This window comes from Ostrinia nubilalis, chromosome 2 (genome assembly GCF_963855985.1).
Source record: "Ostrinia nubilalis chromosome 2, ilOstNubi1.1, whole genome shotgun sequence".
In the NCBI taxonomy this organism is placed as follows: Eukaryota; Metazoa; Arthropoda; class Insecta; order Lepidoptera; family Crambidae; genus Ostrinia; species Ostrinia nubilalis.
Window position 1 is genome coordinate 8,182,584 of NC_087089.1, and position 19,281 is coordinate 8,201,864.

At 38.5% G+C, this 19,281-nt stretch overlaps 1 protein-coding gene across 6 annotated transcripts in view; it reads left to right on the top strand.

Moving 5' to 3' along the window:
• LOC135081817 (antichymotrypsin-2-like) overlaps window positions 1-19,281 on the top strand; it is a 47,613-nt gene that overhangs the window by 12,323 nt on the left and 16,009 nt on the right. The window contains exons 8-9 of one of the 6 annotated variants that reach the window (XM_063976625.1): window positions 10,351-10,495; window positions 13,493-13,679. The exons of 3 other annotated variants lie outside the window; for them this stretch is intronic. In XM_063976625.1, the coding sequence (XP_063832695.1) occupies window positions 10,351-10,493 (143 nt within the window). In that variant the 3' untranslated portion in view covers window positions 10,494-10,495; window positions 13,493-13,679. Of the gene's footprint in view, window positions 1-8,888; window positions 9,037-10,350; window positions 10,496-13,492; window positions 13,680-19,281 lie in introns of those variants that run through there. 2 more of the 6 variants (XM_063976610.1, XM_063976632.1) reach the window with 2 other exon arrangements.

Here is a 19,281-nt window from a genome sequence, read left to right on the forward strand (position 1 = left end):
AGTATGGCCACAGAATAATAATAAGTACTGTATGGCCCCAATTCAAACTAGAGGTCGCCAAACTATGGCGTGTTGTCACGGTGTCAATAGATCTCATGGTGTAAAACGCCCAACACAAGGGCGTACCTACCCCCTGGAAATCTCAGAGCAAGCGCTGCAGTCGCTTTGAAGAAGCTAAGTCAAACGATCTGACCTAAAAAAAACTGACTTGCCCCCCCTTAGACCAGAAGCTAGGTATGGCTAGCCCTCCCCTAGGGCAGAAGCTGGGAACGCCCATTTAATGCCCGTTCTCAAGTTTGTGAACTGAACCGCAACCGTAGCTTAGGAGACTATTTTGACAATTTGATATCTTATGGAACTACTGGTGAGTAAAATTTAATGCAAATTATAAGAGTGTCAGATATTGCTTGTAGAAGAAGACATAGTTAATTGATTGGTTTCGATTCGTAAATTACGAAATAACGCGCCATTTATTTATGCAGTATTGACAACTTTCAAAAAGTGGTGTGGGTACTTTTATATGAATCTAATAACATCAATTTTCATATTTCTGCCTGTATTTCCATACATGGATACCTACTTAAGACCTGACAGGTCATATTTCTAATGGTTCCAGATGACAATCAATCTTAGTTTAGTTTGAGACTAGACGTCATATTATTAATGGAATTGTAAAATATCTACTTTACAATTAACATTAAACTCCTTTTTTCCTTAAAATATTTGTCTGACGATTAATAATGGGTGTTTTTTTAGAGGTATACAACTTTAAATTGGTTACACTGTTTCTAGTGATAGTTAATTTGATAGTTGGTGGTACATTTGTGGATAGTATGTTTTGGCATTTCATAGTTAAATAGAATTACTTCAGAACAACGCTTGCAAATTGTGCAAAAATGTATTTTAAAAAACATGGTTCAGTTTTCCATACAAATGTCCATATTACGGTCGACGTAATTTTCGTAACTTTTCATTCCTCAGATGAATGATATTAATGTGGCAAAGCTATGGTTTCAACATGATGGTGTTACCATCCAACCAGCACGCGACACATTCAATTTATTGCGGGAAACATTCGATGAGCGCATAATTTCACGTGATGGATCTTTGAATTTGCCTCCACAATCGGGTGATCTCACGCCTATGGATTATTTTCTCTGGGGATATGTGAAGTCCACTACTGCGCAGATAAACTACGGAAGTGAATGCCAAAATTCGTCACGTTATTGCCGATGTATGGCCCCAATTGCCCGAAAAAGAAATTGAAAATTGGACATCTCTATTACGCTACATTTGAGCCAACCGTGGCACCCTTAGGCCCGAAATCATTTTGAAGGATAAATGCCATAAGAACATCTTTTAAACAAGACTAATGCCATATGAATAAAATATATTTTTACATATTTTATTTCATTTTGAAGTTCTATAAAAAAAAAACCCTATATAATAAGGAGATATTCACCCTAACACCTGTCTTATAACTGGGAAAATGGCAAGAAGTAAGTTTCTCACTTTTGAAGGTACTTTATAGTGTTTCGTATGAGTTGTTACAGTAGTTAGTTCAGTTGCAGCACAGATTACTTAATAATATAGGTACTTACAGTCGTTGTTATAATAAAAGACATAATATTAAGGCTGAGTTGCACCACCTTATTTTAACCGTAACAATGACAAAACCTGTGCTTTTTGAATGGAGTTTGACAGATTTTTGTCGTTTGTCAAAGTTAAAGTAAGATGGTGCAACTCAGCCTTATTATACATATTTTCATATCTCGTAAATGCCCTGAGTAGGTAATTTTCCGATTTGAATGTAGCAAGTATTTCACTCATCTTTGTTTTGACTGACCTTAAACATGGTTATTCCTTTTTTTATGAGCAAGAAGATACCAAATTGTCTATACTTCTCCATTCTGAATGTAAATGATTAATTAATTATACCCATTTAAGATTACCCCTAAGTAGATTTACTTTAAACTTTTAAATGGGCTCTAGACTAACTATATACGGTACTGGGTAAATAATATAGTAATTAATTTGGTTTAGTCGTACTATACAGGGTGTTGATTTCAATCCTCGCTATATTTAGGGAGTTGATTAAGTAGCTTATTTTGATCACGAACCAGTAAAAAAATTGACTTCGAAAAAAATTTAAAACGAACTTTAACTTTCTTTAGTTAGTCAAAGAAAAACACCTATTTACACTACCTATTTTACGTGGCTTCCTTCAGTAGGCTATCCGATATGATGGACATGATAAGAGAGCGATCCGCGTAGCTCTATGGTGCCACAGTGTAAATGCATTGCAGTAATTGCGAGCCACAGTACAGTAGATGTCGCGCGGAAAATGTTCGCTAAAAATTCCACTTTCGTTTGTAATTTGTTTTTGGTGGATAATGCGTTTATACATATCAGTCATAATAGATCACCTAAATAAATATGGCGAGGACTGAAATCAACACTCCGTATAAGTTATACAGTGGTTAGTTAGTTAGTTTTGCAGGGCAATCGAATACCGCACTTAGCCTCATCATTGGGCCATTGTGCGCGATTTGTGGTTTATCTTCCTACTCCAACCACCCCAGATCCCCCCAGAAGGCGAGCAGCCCGTCTAGGCTGCCGCAGGCCTCCTGTAGCGACGATGGTGATCGAAGAAATTGAGCCCGTTGTTCTTCCACGCTACTGCACTCCATGAGCACATGCTGCGGTGTTTTCTCTGCCTCCATGCACCCCCTGCACAGTGGGCTGTCTGTGACACCTATGTTGTGTAGGTGCTTGTTTAGCATACAGTGTCCGGTTATGACACTTAGGACCTTGCGGATGCTGTCCCTGTTTAGTCTGATGAGGCTGCGGGAGAACTTTTTCGATACGTCCGGAACCGCATCTTTTGTTTGCCTGCATCCTTCGCTATTTTTCCATTCTGTGTGGTGTTATTCTTCTGTTTTGGAACGCAGCCAGTTCCTGATCTGTGCTTGTGGTATCGGCAGTATTGGTTCCGGGCCAAATACTGTTGTATCCGAACCTCTTCTTGCCAGTTCATCCGCTGCGTCGTTGCCTAAAGAGTTACTGTGCCCTTTGATCCATTGCAGGGTAACGCCATTTACAGCTGCAATGTCTTGGAGCGCTTCATGGCATTCCAATATAAGGGCCGTTGTTATTGTGTTGCTTTGTAGCGCTTGCAGTACGGATGCACTATCCGAGATAATTCTTATGTTTAGACCTCGGATGTCTCTGGCTGCTACCGCCTGTGCTGCTTTGGTAATTCCAATGCATTCTGCTTGGAAAATTGTATTGTGTTTATCTAATGTTGTTGATATTCTTATATTAAGGTCATTCGAGAAGACACCAGCTCCTGTACTCGTTTTAGTTTTGGAGCCGTCCGTGTATATCCTAACTTCATTGATTCCAGAGTAATCTCGCGTTTCCGCTGTAAGTTGGATATTATATCTTCGGTCGAAGATATATTCACAGGGTATCCTATCGATGGGTGCCTCAGTGAGGTGTATTTCTTTTATGGTTTTGTGCAGGATCACAGAGTGTCCTGTCTCCTTGTTATGCTTCCATATGCCGTTTCCTTTAAGTCTTAGAGCGGCTGCTTGCGCTTCCTCCTGAATGATGAGATCTAAGGGTCTAAGATTCAGAAGGTACTCAAGTGATGCAGATGGTGTGGTTCTCATGCAACCAGTGGCCGCTATGCTTGCTAGACGTTGCAGGCTTTGGAGTTTTGATCTTACTGTGGATAGTTTTGTTCTGGGCCACCAGACAACTGATCCATAAGTGATAGAGGGCCTGATAACTGATGTGTAGAGCCAAAGTGTTATCTTTGGGTTAAGACCCCATCTGCTACCAATGAGTCTTTAACACTGATAAAATGCTATACAGGCCTTCTTTGTTTTGTTTTCAATGTGACTCGCCCAGTTCAATTTGTGGTCAACGGTGATGCCCAGATACTTCACTTGTGTTGAGAGGGAGAGTTTTGTTTTAAAGAGTTCTGGTAGCTGGAGCTCTGGTAGTTTCCTTTTGTTAGTGAAAAGGATTAGTTCAGTTTTGTTTGGGTTTACTGACAGCTGGTGGTCGCTGCACCAGTTTTCAACAATGTTTAGGGCTGAACGCATTATTTCACATAGCACGTTTTCAGCCTCTCCGTTTAACAGTATGGTGATGTCATCTGCATATCCAATAGCCGTGTACCCTCTGTCATTTAGTTTCCTTAACAGACTGTCCACTACCATGTTCCATAGCAGTGGCGATAGGACGCCTCCTTGAGGGCATCCTCTGACAACCTCTGCTCTGGTAGTCGTGTTCGCCACCACCTGAACCGCCCTTTTACTAACTAGTTCAGTGACCCAGCTTCTTACGGCTGGTTCTACGTTGAATTGTTCCAGGGCGTGGTTTATGCTGTTGTGCATTGTTTTATCAAAGGCTCCTTCTATGTCTATGAAGACAGCAAGAGTTGACGCTTTGTTTGTGATGGCCGACTCTATTTTATGTACTACCATGTGTAGAGCCGACTCTGTTGATCTGCCTTTCCTGTAGGCGTGTTGTTGGGGGTGTAGTGGTTTGCTTTTCAGCACGCCATCCCTGAGATCCGGTCCGGTCTACCAATCTTTCCAGTCCTTTTAGTAGGAACGATGTTAGACTAATTGGTCTGAAGGATTTTGCCTGTGTGTAGTCTTCATTTCCCGGTTTCGGTAAAAAGTTTACTTTTGCTTCCCTCCATGGCTTGGGTATGTATTTGAAAGCTATGCATGCCCGGTATATCCGTACTAGGTGCTTTAGTATTTGGGCTGTTTGCCATTGTAATAGCGATGGGAAGATTCCGTCCAGTCCTGCGGATTTAAAGGGTTGAAAGCTATTTAGTGCCCAAATTACTTTATCCGCTGTTGCTATACTATTGGCGATTTTCCACTCTTCGGTTGTCGGTGTGCTTTGTTGTTCGTCCTGCCACCTTGCGATCGATGTGATCTTACAACCCGGAAAGTGTGTTTTTAGCAGCATTGCGCTTGTTTCATCTTCCGTGTTCGTGTAGGTGCCGTCTTCCTTCTTTAGGAAGCCCAGGAGATTGAGATCACCTTTTGATAGGATTTTCTTAATCCTAGCAGCCTGGCTTATTGAGTTTATGCTACTACAGAAATTGCGCCAGTGTTCTCTACTACGGAATCTGATCCGCTTCTTGTAGTGCTTCTGTGCTTCTTTGTATTTGTTCCAGTCTTCATTGGTTCTGGTGTTTTTCGCTCGGTTAAAAAGTGTCCTGAGTTTTTTCCGAAGGCGTTCAAGTTCCGGTCCCCACCAGGAACCTTTGTTCGCAACTTTGGGAGTAACTTCTGGGCATGACTCTTCGTAGCTTTTCGTTAGGGCAGTTGTGAGGTATTGTATGTTTAGCTCTATATTGTTAGTGCTAAGTGTTACATCTGTCATTTGTGTATCGTCTAGTGTTTTGGTTAGTATTTTAGTATACCTTGTTATATCGGTTTTACGGGGGTTGCGATATGGAACAGGGTCTGTTAGTTTCATTTTTATTTGGTAACTAGCTTTTCGCCCGCGGCTTCGCGCGCGTGGACATCTACCTACATATTTTACGGAGCCCTATTTTTTTCCAAAATAAAATTTAGCCTATGTTACTCGTGGATAATGTAGCTTTCGAATGGTGAAAGAATTTTTAAAAACGGTCTAGTAGTTTTTGAGCCTATTCATTACAACCAAACAAACAAACAAAGTTTTCCTATTTATAATATTAGTGTAGACATATGCGTCAGTGGTCCGCAAAGGATGGCTCGTTTGACACATGCCAGCCTTCAATCAGTTCCGCCGCCCCATGTGTTGCCAGCGTCAGATCTATTATAGTTTGGTACCTTATACTTACAAAGGTGGGTTTAGCTCCTTTGTTCATAATATTCAGGTTCGATTGGAATAAATATTCAGTTAGTAACTCACCCCTTTTGTTTGTATCCGTACTTCCCCACAGCGGGTGGTGTGCGTTGCAGTCTGCGGAGATGATCAAGCCCCAGGCCTGCTCTCTACAGTGTTGTACCAGTGCGGTGAGTTCTTGTGAGGGAACTGCATTCTCACTTGGCATATACACTGAGGCTAGCACTAGGGTTTGTTGTTCTGTCACGGTTTTCACTGCGGTGACATCTCTGGAACAGAACTGATTTAACATGGTACAGCTTAACGTGTTCGGCATGTAAATGCACGTTGTTAGTTTATCAATGGAGGTGTTTACTAGTAACTTACCTCCTGTATTGTTTAGGCCGCAGATTTTGTTGTTTCTGATCCAGATCTCTTGGATCAGGGCGACGGTCCTGTTGTTATTTACCTCCAGCACCCTGCGTAGTGACGCCGCCGCTATTTGTTTGTGCTGGAGGTTTGTTTGGATGACGTCGATGGACTTAGGGACTGTTGAGGAGGCCATCTTCGTCTTCGCTGGTCCCTCCTCCCGTCCTTAGTGGCGAGGATGTCTCCAACTCGCTCTGACCCTGGTGGGGAGCTGAGGTGGTAGGCTCTGGGGTCGACGTCTCCTTCGTCGCTGCTGTGGTTGTGGCGGTGGCCTCTGATTCTTCCTCCTTGCTACTGAAGAATCTGATGTAGCCACCACCAGATAGGTGTGATACCCGACGGTCTCTATCGAGGATGGTCTGTTTTTGGTCCTCAGGGATCCCCAGGACCAGGTACACTGCTTTGTACCTAGACGACGGACCTTCCTCCGCTTGTTCTGCTCCCTCTGTCACCGAGGCGCTGATGCACTGCCAGGTGTCTACCTTGTACCATTCGTTCTGAGCACTGATGGCCTTTTGCAGCAACACAGGGTCGGTGATGTGGCTGTGTAGGAGAAGTCCCGCTCTCAATTTCCTCCTTACTTCTGACAGCTTTACAACTGTCAGGGTTGTGTCCGGGATATCTGAGGGAATGGATTTCACCTGGTTCTCCAGCCATTCGCAGGACCTCGCATCCTCGCACCAAAACGCGAAAGCCCCCTCATGAAGATAGGGACGACCGCGCAATGACGGAGCACGCGTGCCTGGGGATAGAACAGCATCCACGATTCTATCATCGATAGCCACGCGGATCTGCTCTGCTTGGCTCATTGTGAGGTCCCTCGGCGAGACGGTGGTCACCGCTACCTGCAGATGCGATTGACTCGCATCCGCGTAGCTGCCTGTCGTTGCTGTTGTTGTTGTTGCTGCTCCTGCTGCTTCTTCTTATCGCCCTTCTTGGGCCGCTTGTGCATCACCACGTTCCAGGGCGACAGGGTGTCGACCGGCGCGGTGGATGGGATCGCCTCTGCTAGGCATGATAAATCCAGGCTAGATCCTGGCTTGTGGCATTCTTTGTCCCCCCCAGAGTACGTGGGACAGACCGGATTGGGTCCGGTGAGGGATTCTCCACCTTCGGTGGTACCCTCCTGGGGCAATACATTTTTCAAGTCTGCCATCATAAGGTGTGCGGGCGGAAGATAGTAACGCACACTGCCACCTGCCCATGGTGAAAGTGTGGTGCGAGCTTTTAGGGGGTATTTAGTGCCCCAGGGCTTTGCGGGCCCGGTGTGATTATGCGCCGCCACGGTTCGGCTATGTAGGGTGTGGTGGGTGGGAGACTGGAGAGGAGTGGGGTGATGGGGAGGAGTGAGGATTAGTGAGGTGTGGGGGGAGTGGAGGGGGATGGGAGAATTACACATGTCGCTTTCCCAAAGTGACATGGCCATGCTTTTAGGAGGGATTTAGTCCTTCTTAGAACAAAAATACCTGTTTGTATTATTATTATAAAGAGCTGTGGTTTTCTGAATAAAGAAAAATAAAATAAAATAAAATAAATTCTTGGTTTATGGTGCACCAGATGGTCAGGTTATTTAACCGCCGCCTGTTGTTCGGCGTTGTCGCTCATTTGGCACCACCCGGGGGGCACGTGTAGGGTGGGCCTCGGAAAAGGTTGTATTTCCTACGGACGCGAGCAACTTTTACCCCCCAGTTATACAGTGGTTATTAGAATAGTAAATCGTTAAATTATGTGGCCGCTCATGAAAGAACACACATGAAAAAAGTATTTATATTGCAGTTTTTTTCTGTGTATTTGGCCGTAGTGCTGCTCCACCAATAAGGCCGCGGTGGTTTTGCGCCAATCGGCCATTTTTCTACGCCCTGCTCAGCCGACCCTATGTCACGCTTTTCATAGGCGCATATCGAAGAATTATAATTTTAATATTAATAAATCTCCTTAGTCACTAACAAGCGGCCCAATTTGCGGCTATCAGTGATATCATTTTATTGGATCGGGCCCAGAGATTACTTGTAATATTTATTTTGTATTTTTAGAACCACTTGGTATCCAAATCTTAAAATGGTAACAGGACAATACTAACAAAATCCCCATAAAAAGTTATAAAATACCCTTGCCATTTTCCCCCAAAATAGTAACAAATAGAAAAAGTTCTGTCTGTGAATGAGATGTTATTTAGTTGGGATGTAAATAAAAAAAAAGTTTTTCGTTTCAATATAATAGTGCAGGTAAATTTTTGTCTTAAGCCCGTCACAGACTTAGCTATAATATATATTAATATTTTTATAGCACACCATATAGTCACAGAAATATATTTATAGCTGTGTGTGTGGTATCTCGAAAATTAGTATAGAAAATGTATAGTAATATGCCTAGCTATAAAAATATTATTATATATTATAGCTAAGTATGTGGCTGGGTTTAATCGGACGACTTTGTCTCTATTGCTACACCATCATGCTTCTTTTGCTTTGCTTTCATTATAATATTTTACTGGGCGGAAGGCAACTTAAAGGTTGATTGCAAACAATTTTATTGAGAACTGAGTAATACAAACATAATATTGTGTTTTGGTAGTAAAAAAAAATTACAGTGATATCATGTTATGATTGATACAGAATTACTTTACAAGAAAAGAAAGTCCAATCGTCGTAAACCGCTCGCCAAACCTGTGTTTCAAGCTGATCGACCCTTCCAGTTATTCATCGTAGAAGAATTTGACACCGTACTCTTCACTGCTAACTACAGAGGGAATATAAATTAACTGTAGGTATATGTATAATGTAACAAAAAAATCACTAAACGGCGGTTTTTCGGGAATATAAATTAACTGTAGGTATATGTATAATGTAACAAAAAAATCACTAAACGGCGGTTTTTCCATGATTGAGCAATTTAGTACTTAAGCTATCCTACTGATATACCTAGGTACATATTTGTTGTAATGATAATAATTTACCCTTCCTATTTTCCTTCACAATAATTAAGTAACAAATAGAAAAAGTTGCGTCTGTGAATGAGATGTTATTTAGTTGGTATAAATATAATGATTTTTTTTTTAAATAATTGTAGTGCAGTTTTTCTGTCTCAAACAGATGACTTGTCTCTATTACTACGGCATCATGCTATTCATCTTCATTGCTTGACTTTTATACCGGGCGTTTCTTGTAAGGAGTCAAGCCGAAGGCAGGTGATAGGTGAAGACTAGACCTATCGATTTCACCCCCATGTAATATGTTCTACGATTTTTCGTAGTTTAGAAGTTATCGTTAATTTTGTGATTTTTTCAAATTTTATGACCTAGTGAGGCCTTAAAATTTTTGTTTTTTGGGTTGACTTTTCTCAGATTTCTTTTTTTTGACAGATTGCCTATTAATTGCAGATGTTTGAAAAAAATAATCACCTTCCTATCTTTGATGCAAGATACAAAATTTTTGCTAGAAACATAAAAAAATATGCTTTTAGCAGAACATTCTAAAATTTTCAACTTAAATGTTTGAAAAAAAAAAACTTCCATAGGTCCAAAATAATTTTAAAAACTGCGCAGTTTTCTGAAATTTCATAATAACACAAAAAACATGTACTTAATAGGCCATTATTTTCTGTAATCGCTCCACTAAAGTGGTAAGTCGGAGATTCCGTTACATGTTTTTGACTTTCTTAGGACTAACTAATGTTTGAAATCCCCTAAGATTATGTTACGTAGAACACATTTAGAGACAATAATTGAACAGAACATTTTTTATCCATAACGAGGAAGCTCTTGCTCTTCATCTGGTATACAACAGGGAATATGAAAATATTCCATAATAATTCTAACAAAATTACGATAACTTCTAAACTACGAAAAATCGTAGAACATACATGGGGGTGAAATCTATAGGTCTAGTCCTCACCTATCATCTGCCTTCGGCTTGACACCTTACAAGAAACCCCTGTATAATATTTTACTAGGTCGAAGGGAACTTAATAGTTGAATGCAAATAATTTTATTGAGAACTGAGTAATAAAAACGAGGTATAAATATTATGTTTTGGTAGTAAAACAAATTACAGTGATATCATATTATGATTGATTCAGTATTAATTGGTGACAAAAAGTGCAAGCGTCTTAAACCGCTCGCCAGACCTGCGTTCCGAGCTGATCGACCCTTCCAGTTATTCATCGTAGAAGAGTTTGACACCGTACTCTTCACTGCCAACTACAGAGGGAATATAAATTAACGGTAGGTATCTAACGTATAACTAAATGAAGAATAACAAAAAATCACTAAACGGCGGTTTTTCTATGATTGAGCCTTTGAGCAATTTAGTACCCAAACTATCCTATATTTCATTATATGTTTTCCCTTTTTAGGGCTCCGTAGTCCTGACAAGGTAATAGTTTCGTCAAGTCTGTCTGTCCGTCCGAGGTTTTGCTTGGAAACTTTTGGCACTAGAGAGCTGTAATTTTGTGGAGGTATGGTATACCTCCTCACGCCGACAAAATGGTAGAATAAAATTTTGAAAAAAAAAATTTTTTAGGGTAGCTCCCCTACATGTAAAGTGGGGATGAATTTCTTTTTCATCTTCTAACCCATCGTGTGGGGTATCGTTAGATAGGTCTTTTTAAATGACTTAGGGGTTTCTAAGACTATTTTTCGATTTAGGGATCGGTTTGCAAAATATTTAAGTTAAAAGTCCAAATTTTTGTTCGAGTAGGGTGCCCCCCCCCCCCCCCCTTTAAAAACTAAACTGTTGTCTTAAAAAATCTGGAAAAATTCACAATAATAGTACTTTCCAGGAAAACTAAAACGGTTAAGATATAACAGTTAGTTTAAGAGTAATAGTAGTTTAAGAGGGCGCACACCGTTGATTTTTAGTTGGCCGATAGTTTGTGCCCGCATTTAATTTGTATGAAGAATCGGCCAAATCGAATCGGCGCCGCGGCGTAGTGTGCGCACTCCCATAAATGCCCATACTGATCAACTGCCCGACTAAACTATCGGCCGATAAAAAATCAACGGTGTGCGCCTACTCTCTAGTCATGTACTTATTATAAAATTTCGTACCTAATGAAAATTACTTAAAAGAAAATATTAAAAGTGACTTTAGGCGAAGTAATTGCTTGCTTCTGAAATATATATTTTGTTAACACGGACTACTACGGAACCCTACACTACGCGTGGCACGACACGCACTTGGCCAATTTTTTCGTATGGGTTTGAATTGCAGTTGGAGGGCGCCTTGATAGTGTTAAAACAGGCACTGACCGTTGCTCTGCCCTGTATCGCCAATCAATCGACTATACAGGGTGGAAACGATAAGTGATCTCACTCGATTATTTCTAAACCATACAAGATATCGAAAAACTGGTTACTGATCCTGAAATTGCTTCACGAGCTCTATCAAACGGTACAATAATTACGTTACAGAATAAACAGGATCTATCCGAAAAATCAATGTTTCCGGCTTCCATAATACATTTGGTTGGTACAGCCTCATAATTTAAAAACTGCACAAGATAATTCTCTTCGTTTATAAATGAGAAGATGAATAAGTAAAAGAAGGAAATAAGAATTTCTAATGTAGATATTATTATTTGCTGCTGGAAGTGTTTTCGGTGGCGGTAAAATACGTTACGTTCATAAATTAAAAGAAAAACATATTGTTTTAAACTTTCATGTTCATTAAAATAATTATTATTATTTACGGGATAGCTACCAAGCTACCGTGTAGCTTAATTTTAAGTTTCCGATGTTTCGGCATTGTTGCAAGTGCCATGGTCACGGAGTAACTGAGGAAACTTGCGGGTGAGATGTTATGGGCAGACATATCGGTCTACCCTCTTTCGCAGAAATGCCGAAGTATCTGAAACTCAAAATTATAGATAGAATTTACTCAAACTCAAAATTAAAATATCGAAAATCAATATAGCGGATTTAGCTAAATTTCTTATGATTAATATAAATAAAACATAATTAATATAGATTTTTTTTTTATTTTCCACTTTAGGGTACCATAGTTACTTCCATTTTCCTATTACACTATGCAGCATAAGATCGACTTTCGATATTTTAATCATTCGATATTTTGATCGTTCGATATTTTGATCATTCGATATTCTGGAACGATGAAACGTGTTCGATATTTTGATTTTCGATTATTTGTCATTCGATATGGCGGAGGCCCGTGCCCAGCACCCCTTTCTTCATGGCTAAACATTTTGGAAAATAATATTAATAATACATATTATATTTGTTTAATTGTCTTTGAATAGAAATACAAGTATTTATTTACTTCGTTTGTTTTATTGAATCAAATCTAATGTTAGCGACAGACACGAGAGATGCAAATCATGAAAGAAATTTAAGAATTGATTGATCCCGGGTCGAAGTACCTACCTACCAGAAAGACAACAAATTTTTACTTTGATAAATTAAAGTAGGTACCTACCAACCGAAACGTGATATGAAGTTAGTGGGGACTGAGTAATTTTATTTCTAGGTAGGCAGTGGGTAATTTCACAGCACTGCTTATTACCAACTAGCTGACCCGGCGAACTTTGTTCCGCCTTAATGGCAATCAATAACGGGATAAAAAGCTAAATCGGTTCAGCCGTTCTTGAGTTATAAGTGGAGTAACTAACACGACTTTCTTTTATATAATAGATAAGATTTATATATATATAAGAAGATATAAGATGAAACACGGTTTTCCAGGCAGACACTACCTAATAATTATGCACTCATCTGCTATAGCAAGTACCTACCTATTGGTTCAAGACTAACGTCCGTATTCACAAACGATGCTTGCTTAAGTGAAGAAGCAAATCGAACGCACAGCGTTGAATAGAGCTCTGTGATTGGTTCGTGCGTCACCCTGTTCGTCAACGCGCACTGTAAGACCTCATAGTAATGTTTCTAAATACGGGCGTAAACTATTGCACTTTAGCGCCAATCATCCAGGATTATTTGCGTGACTGACCTAAGTATAAATAAGTACTTAATAAGTACTACTTAGATAGGTAGTTTGTAAGTGGTAATTTTCAATGTTTCCTGATTAGAATCAGATAATGTAGATGTTGTTTGTCATGGCTAGAAGTATTTTCGGTGGTGGTATTGGTAAAATGTCGGAGTTATGTATACCTATTGCTTATCGTACTACCATAGATTAAACCTGTAAAATCTACGTATCGTTAATCAATTGCTTGCATTACTTGAATAAATTACAAAATATTTCAGCTATGGCTGTTGCAATGTGTACGGCGTTGTTCATGGAGCCGCCCGTGCCCCGCTTCGAAGCGGACCGTCCGTTCCTGGCCGCAATTCTAGTGAACCGCACCCCGTTCTTCATGGCTACACATTTTGGAAATAAATAATATTTGTTTAATTATCTTTATTTAACAAAAATACAAGTATTTATTTACTTCTTTTGTTTTATTGAATGAAATCTAATAAGCTATATACATTGATACAAGAATCTCGTACCTACAAGTAGTTAGGAATTATTGTTCTTGGTTTGAGGTACTATACAGGGTGTTAGGTAAATGGGTATATGAGTTGATACTAGCCCATGTTAACATGGTCATATAAATGGTATGGTGAAGTCAGAAATTTGATTTCATAATTTATTTATTTTTTAATTTTCATACAAAATTATAAATTGTATAAAATCCGATTTGTATGAATATTCCAGTCAAATTAGACATGAACCCTGCATTAATTCGCATACAGCTGAAAATTGGTACGCATGTTCGGAGCACCATTATGAATTAACTGTGAAAAGTCCCCATCGATCCGACATGTGCTAAAAAAAAAATTCAAGGTCAATCTTAAAAAATACGGGTTTTTGAGATTTTCAGCTAAACGGTAAGTTTTATCACAAAAATATGTATGACCATACAATTATCTATCAAAATTGTCTATACACTTTCTCCTAAGAGTCAGCGTTTCTGAGATTCGATGATCCGAAGAGTCAAAAAAGTGTTTTCTTCATAACGGTCTTACACATAAATCCAATGTGATGTCGCCTCGTTCCTCGACTCAGCATTGTATCATGATGTGTTGTCGACGTCGAATATAAAATGATCAACCTCAATGTCGTCTGTCATCTTTAATTATCGAAAAATGGGTGCAACTTTGACGAAGGACTGCACCGTAAGTTTTTAAGATACGAAGTTTTCGTGTCTATTAGGTTTAAGAGCTCTTATATGCACACGTCACTACTCTACTTGTAACTCTATGGTCACTCTTTTAGCCCGACCAAGTTAGACAGTCCAGGTTATAATAATTCGCATAGAGCTAAAAAGGGCGTAGCAGGATAGTCTTGGAAAAAGTGCCCCCAAAGCCTGAAGCTCGAAACTGTGGTCAAACGATACTTCGTATAAAGATAGTATATTGTGCAAAATTTCACCCCCCCAACACCCCCCAGGGAGCCACGCCACCCATCTATACCTAAAACTGTTTTTTTTTCTCCAAAACTATGTAACTGACGAATTTAAATTTTTGCACAGGCATAGTTGTGTCTCATAGTATTAATATAAAAAAAACAACAGCTCTATAACTACCTTCCATGATGGAAAAAAATAAAAAATAAAAATTGTAACACCCTGTATAATGATTTCCTTTGGTAGTACAATCACAGTTTTTTTTTCAAATGAGTGCCAACTTTCAACCTACGTAATCCCAAAGTTTTGTCTGTCTAGCTAAGGTGCAACATAGCTTAATTAATTATAAATAAAACTCTTAGGCCATATTTGAACAAGAATCTTGTTTATTTTTTTCTCCCTGATTAACACCGCGTATAAATGCGGAAGTTTGTGAGTATGGATGTTTGATACTCTTTCACGTAAAAACTACTAAACGGATTTTTACTACACTTATAGTCGATATTTTTTTATACATGAGAATAGCATATTAAGCTTTTGCTCACGGCTTCGTCCGCGTAAAATTTAGTCTGTCATAGAAAAAAAAATAGAGCGCCCCTGTTTCAAAGACCGGGATAAAAACTGTCCAATGTCCTTTCCCAGGACTCAAAACTATGGTGCAGTCCTGTTGTCCCCCCTGGCTAGGGGAGACAACAGGACTAGATTTTTAATCAATGATTTGAGGACTGTTGTCCCCCCTGGCAAACATGATTTAAAAGCCATAATTATATTATTTGTATAAAATATTTTTTTTTAATACTGAAGTACCTGACTGAATGCCAAATTGCCAAACTGAATACCTAACCGTGTTTAAATAATAATTACCATTTTGATAACGAAAAAAATAAGGTGTTGGTACCGATACTGACACCTACAAACTTAAAATTTGGCAGGTAGGTTCCTTATAGAGTGTAGACATCTGCCAAGAACGGATTTTATTTAACTATTTATTTAAGGATATGAAATAATATGAAGGATATAATAGAATTTTACGAAATTTTAAAACGGATTCCACGCATACGAAGTCGCGGGCGGCCGCTTGTTGAATCACTGAGCAAGTGTTGAATATTATGATTAATTTAATATTATGCAGTTTTAGCGTCCTACCTACTAATATTATAAATGTCAAAGTTTGTGAGTATGGATGTTTGATACTCTTTCACGTATTTAAAAACTACTAAAAGGATTTTTAGTAAACTTTACAGAAGAGAATACTTTTTATACATGAGAATAGCATACCTTTAACTTAGCTTTTGCCCACGGCTTTGTCTGCGTAAAATTTTGTCTGTCACAGAAAAAATATAAGAGCGCCTTCCTGTTTCAAAAACTGGCATAAAAAGTATCCCACGTCCTTTCCCGGGACTCAAAACTATCTCTTTACCAAATATCAAAATCGGTTCAATGGTTTAGGCGTGAATTCGTAACAGACAGACAGATAAAGTTTTTCGCATTTACTTAATATTATTTAGTAGGGATAATTCATAAAGATTTTCGGATACCGGTACTGCGCCGGTACCAACAACTTGTATTTTTTTCGTTAACAAAATGTTAATTATTATTTGACATTCGTTTAGGTATTTAGTTTGGCAATAAGTATGACATTCAGTCAGGTAATCCATTTTCAGTTCATCTTAAAAGTTATAAAAATATATGGCTTTTAAATACTCAATGTTTGCCAGGGGGGACAACAGTCCTCAAATCATTGATTTAAAATCCAGTCCTGTTGTCTCCCCTAGCCAGGGGGGACAACAGGATTTCGAAATCCTGTTGGCTCCCCCAGGGGGGCCAAGCAGGGGGGACAACAGGACTGCACCAAAACTATCTCTTTACCAAATATGAAAATCGGTTCAATGGTTTAGGGTGAATTCGTAACAGACAGACAGGTAAAGTTACTTTCGCATTTATAATATTTAGTAGGGATAATAGGGATGTTTCCTGGGTCAAAAAGCAAGAGTTTTAATTAGTCCGTCAGTTAACTTATCAAAAAATACTTTACACGTATTTTTCACTTTTTCAAACTAATGAAAATTTAAAGAGATAAAGCGCGCCAAAGTTCATAAGAAGAGGCCCGTGACGTCAATGAGTGCATAAAAGTGCCGCACTTTGTGACGTCGCGCGGAACTTCAACGCATCATAACTATGTAATTATTTGTTAGATTGACAAATAAAAATATAGGTGTCCAATATTTTTTGATATTAAACATGACGAACTAAAAAAATTTTTTTAGGAAACTAGCCTATTCATAACGATCTGTTAAAAGAAAGTAGTTAAAGCAGATTTTGGAATAGTCAGAAATAGTCCCCGATACCAACAACTTATATTTTTTCGCTTAATTATTATTTGCCATACGTTTAGGTACTATTCAGTTTGGTAATACGAATATGGCATTCAGTCAGGTACTCCAGTACTTCTTAAATGTTATAAAAATAAATGGCTTTTAAATAATGTTTGCCAAATTGCTCCAATCATTGATTAAAAATCCCCCTTGGCTAGGGGAGACAACAGAACTGCACCCGAATAACATAAAAGTACGCATATTAATAAGAACACCACTAAATAAAACTTTTAAGTTAAGAAAAATAAATAAGATTCTTGTTCAAATATGGCCTAAGAGTTTTATTTATAATTAATTAAGCTATGTTGCACCTTAGCTAGATAGACAAAACTTTGGGATTACGTAGGTTGCATGTTGGCACTCATTTAAAAAAAAATATGTGATTGTACTACCAAAGGAAATCATTATACAGGGTGTTACAATTTTTATTTTTTATTTTTTTCCATCATGGAAGGTAGTAATAGAGCTGTTGTTTTTTTATATTATTACTATGAGACACAACTATGCCTGTGCAAAAATTTAAATTCGTCAGTTACATAGTTTTGGAGAAAAAAAATAAAACAGTTTTAGGTATAGATGGCGTGGCTCCCTGGGGGGTGTTGGGGGGGTGAAATTTTGCACAATATACTATCTTTATACGAAGTATCGTTTGACCACAGTTTCGAGCTTCAGGCTTTGGGGGCACTTTTTCCAAGACTATCCTGCTACGCCCTTTGTGTGAATGTTGAGAACACCATCCTAAATGAAATGTCAAAAGTCCCCGACGATCCGTCATTTAAAAAAAAAGTTTTCGAAGTCCCAAGTTTTTTGCAATTTTAGGCCAAGTAATAAACTTATCATAAAAATATATAAAAAATAATAGTAGATCATAAAATTATCTATTAAAATTAACTTTACCCCTTTTTCCTAAGAGTCACCGATTATGAGGTAGAACGAATCAAAAAGTTAGTTAAGATGTTCTCGTTATATGCACATGTTTCCACAACACATATGATGGTTATTTGGCGCATTTTTTTTACCAGGTTTCCCCAGTAGGCCTTTTTTAAGATGTATTTGTTATCCTGTTCAATTCAAAACTATTTCAATAGAGTTGAAGTTGTGGACTTGTGGAGTAGTTAACAGAATGCGAATTCTTCAACTTTTTGCATCGTTACCACATAAACGGTGACTCTTAGGAAAAAGGGGCAAAGACACTTTTAATAGATAATTTTATGATCTACTACTATTTTTTATCATTTCTTATGATAAGTTTACTGTTTGGCGGAAAAATGCAAAAAACTTGGACTTCTTAAATTTTTTTTTCAAATGACGGGTCGTTGGGGACTTTTGACATTTCATTAAGGATGGTGTTCTCAACATTCACACAAATTTTCAGCTCTATGCGAATTATTATAACCTGGATTTTCTGACTTGACCGGGCTAAAAGAGTGACCATAGAGTTACAAGTAGAGTAGTGACGTGTGCATATAAGAGCTCTTAAACCTAATAGACACGAAAACTTCGTATCTTAGAAACTCACGGTGCAGTTCTTCGTCAAAGTTGCACCCATTTTTCGATAATTAAAGATGACAGACGACATTGAGGTTGATCATTTTATATGCGACGTCGACAACACATCATGATACAATGCTGAGTCGAGGCACGAGGCGATATCACATTGGATTTAAGTGTAAGACGAAGTGTATGAAGAAAACACTTTTTTGACTCTTTGGATCATCGAATCTCAGAAACGCTAACTCTTAGGAGAGAGTGTATAGACAATTTTGATAGATAATTGTATGGTCTTAAACCTTGTCTTACATATTTTTGTGATAAAACTTACCGTTTGGCTGAAAATCTCAAAAACCCGTATTTTTTAACTTTGACATAGAATTTTTTTTTAGCACATGTCGGATCGATGGGGACTTTTCACAGTTAATTCATAATGGTGCTCCGAACATTCGTACCAATTTTCAGCTGTATGCGAATTATTGCAGGGTTCATGTCTAATTTGACTGGACTAGAAAATTAAAATAATTAAAATGAAGATATCAATTTTCTGACTTCACCATACCATTTATATGACCATGTTAACATGGGCTAGTGTCGGCTCATATACCCATTTACCTAACACCCTGTAGAGACAACTACTTTTAGTGTGTCCTGAACTCCTGAAAGACCTTTTTTGACAGATCCATTGAGCCTAAAGACAAATGATTATTTGTATTACTAATGACTAGGTATTTCTATCTATAGGCGTTTGCTGTGGCGGATTTACAGTTTTGCCGCC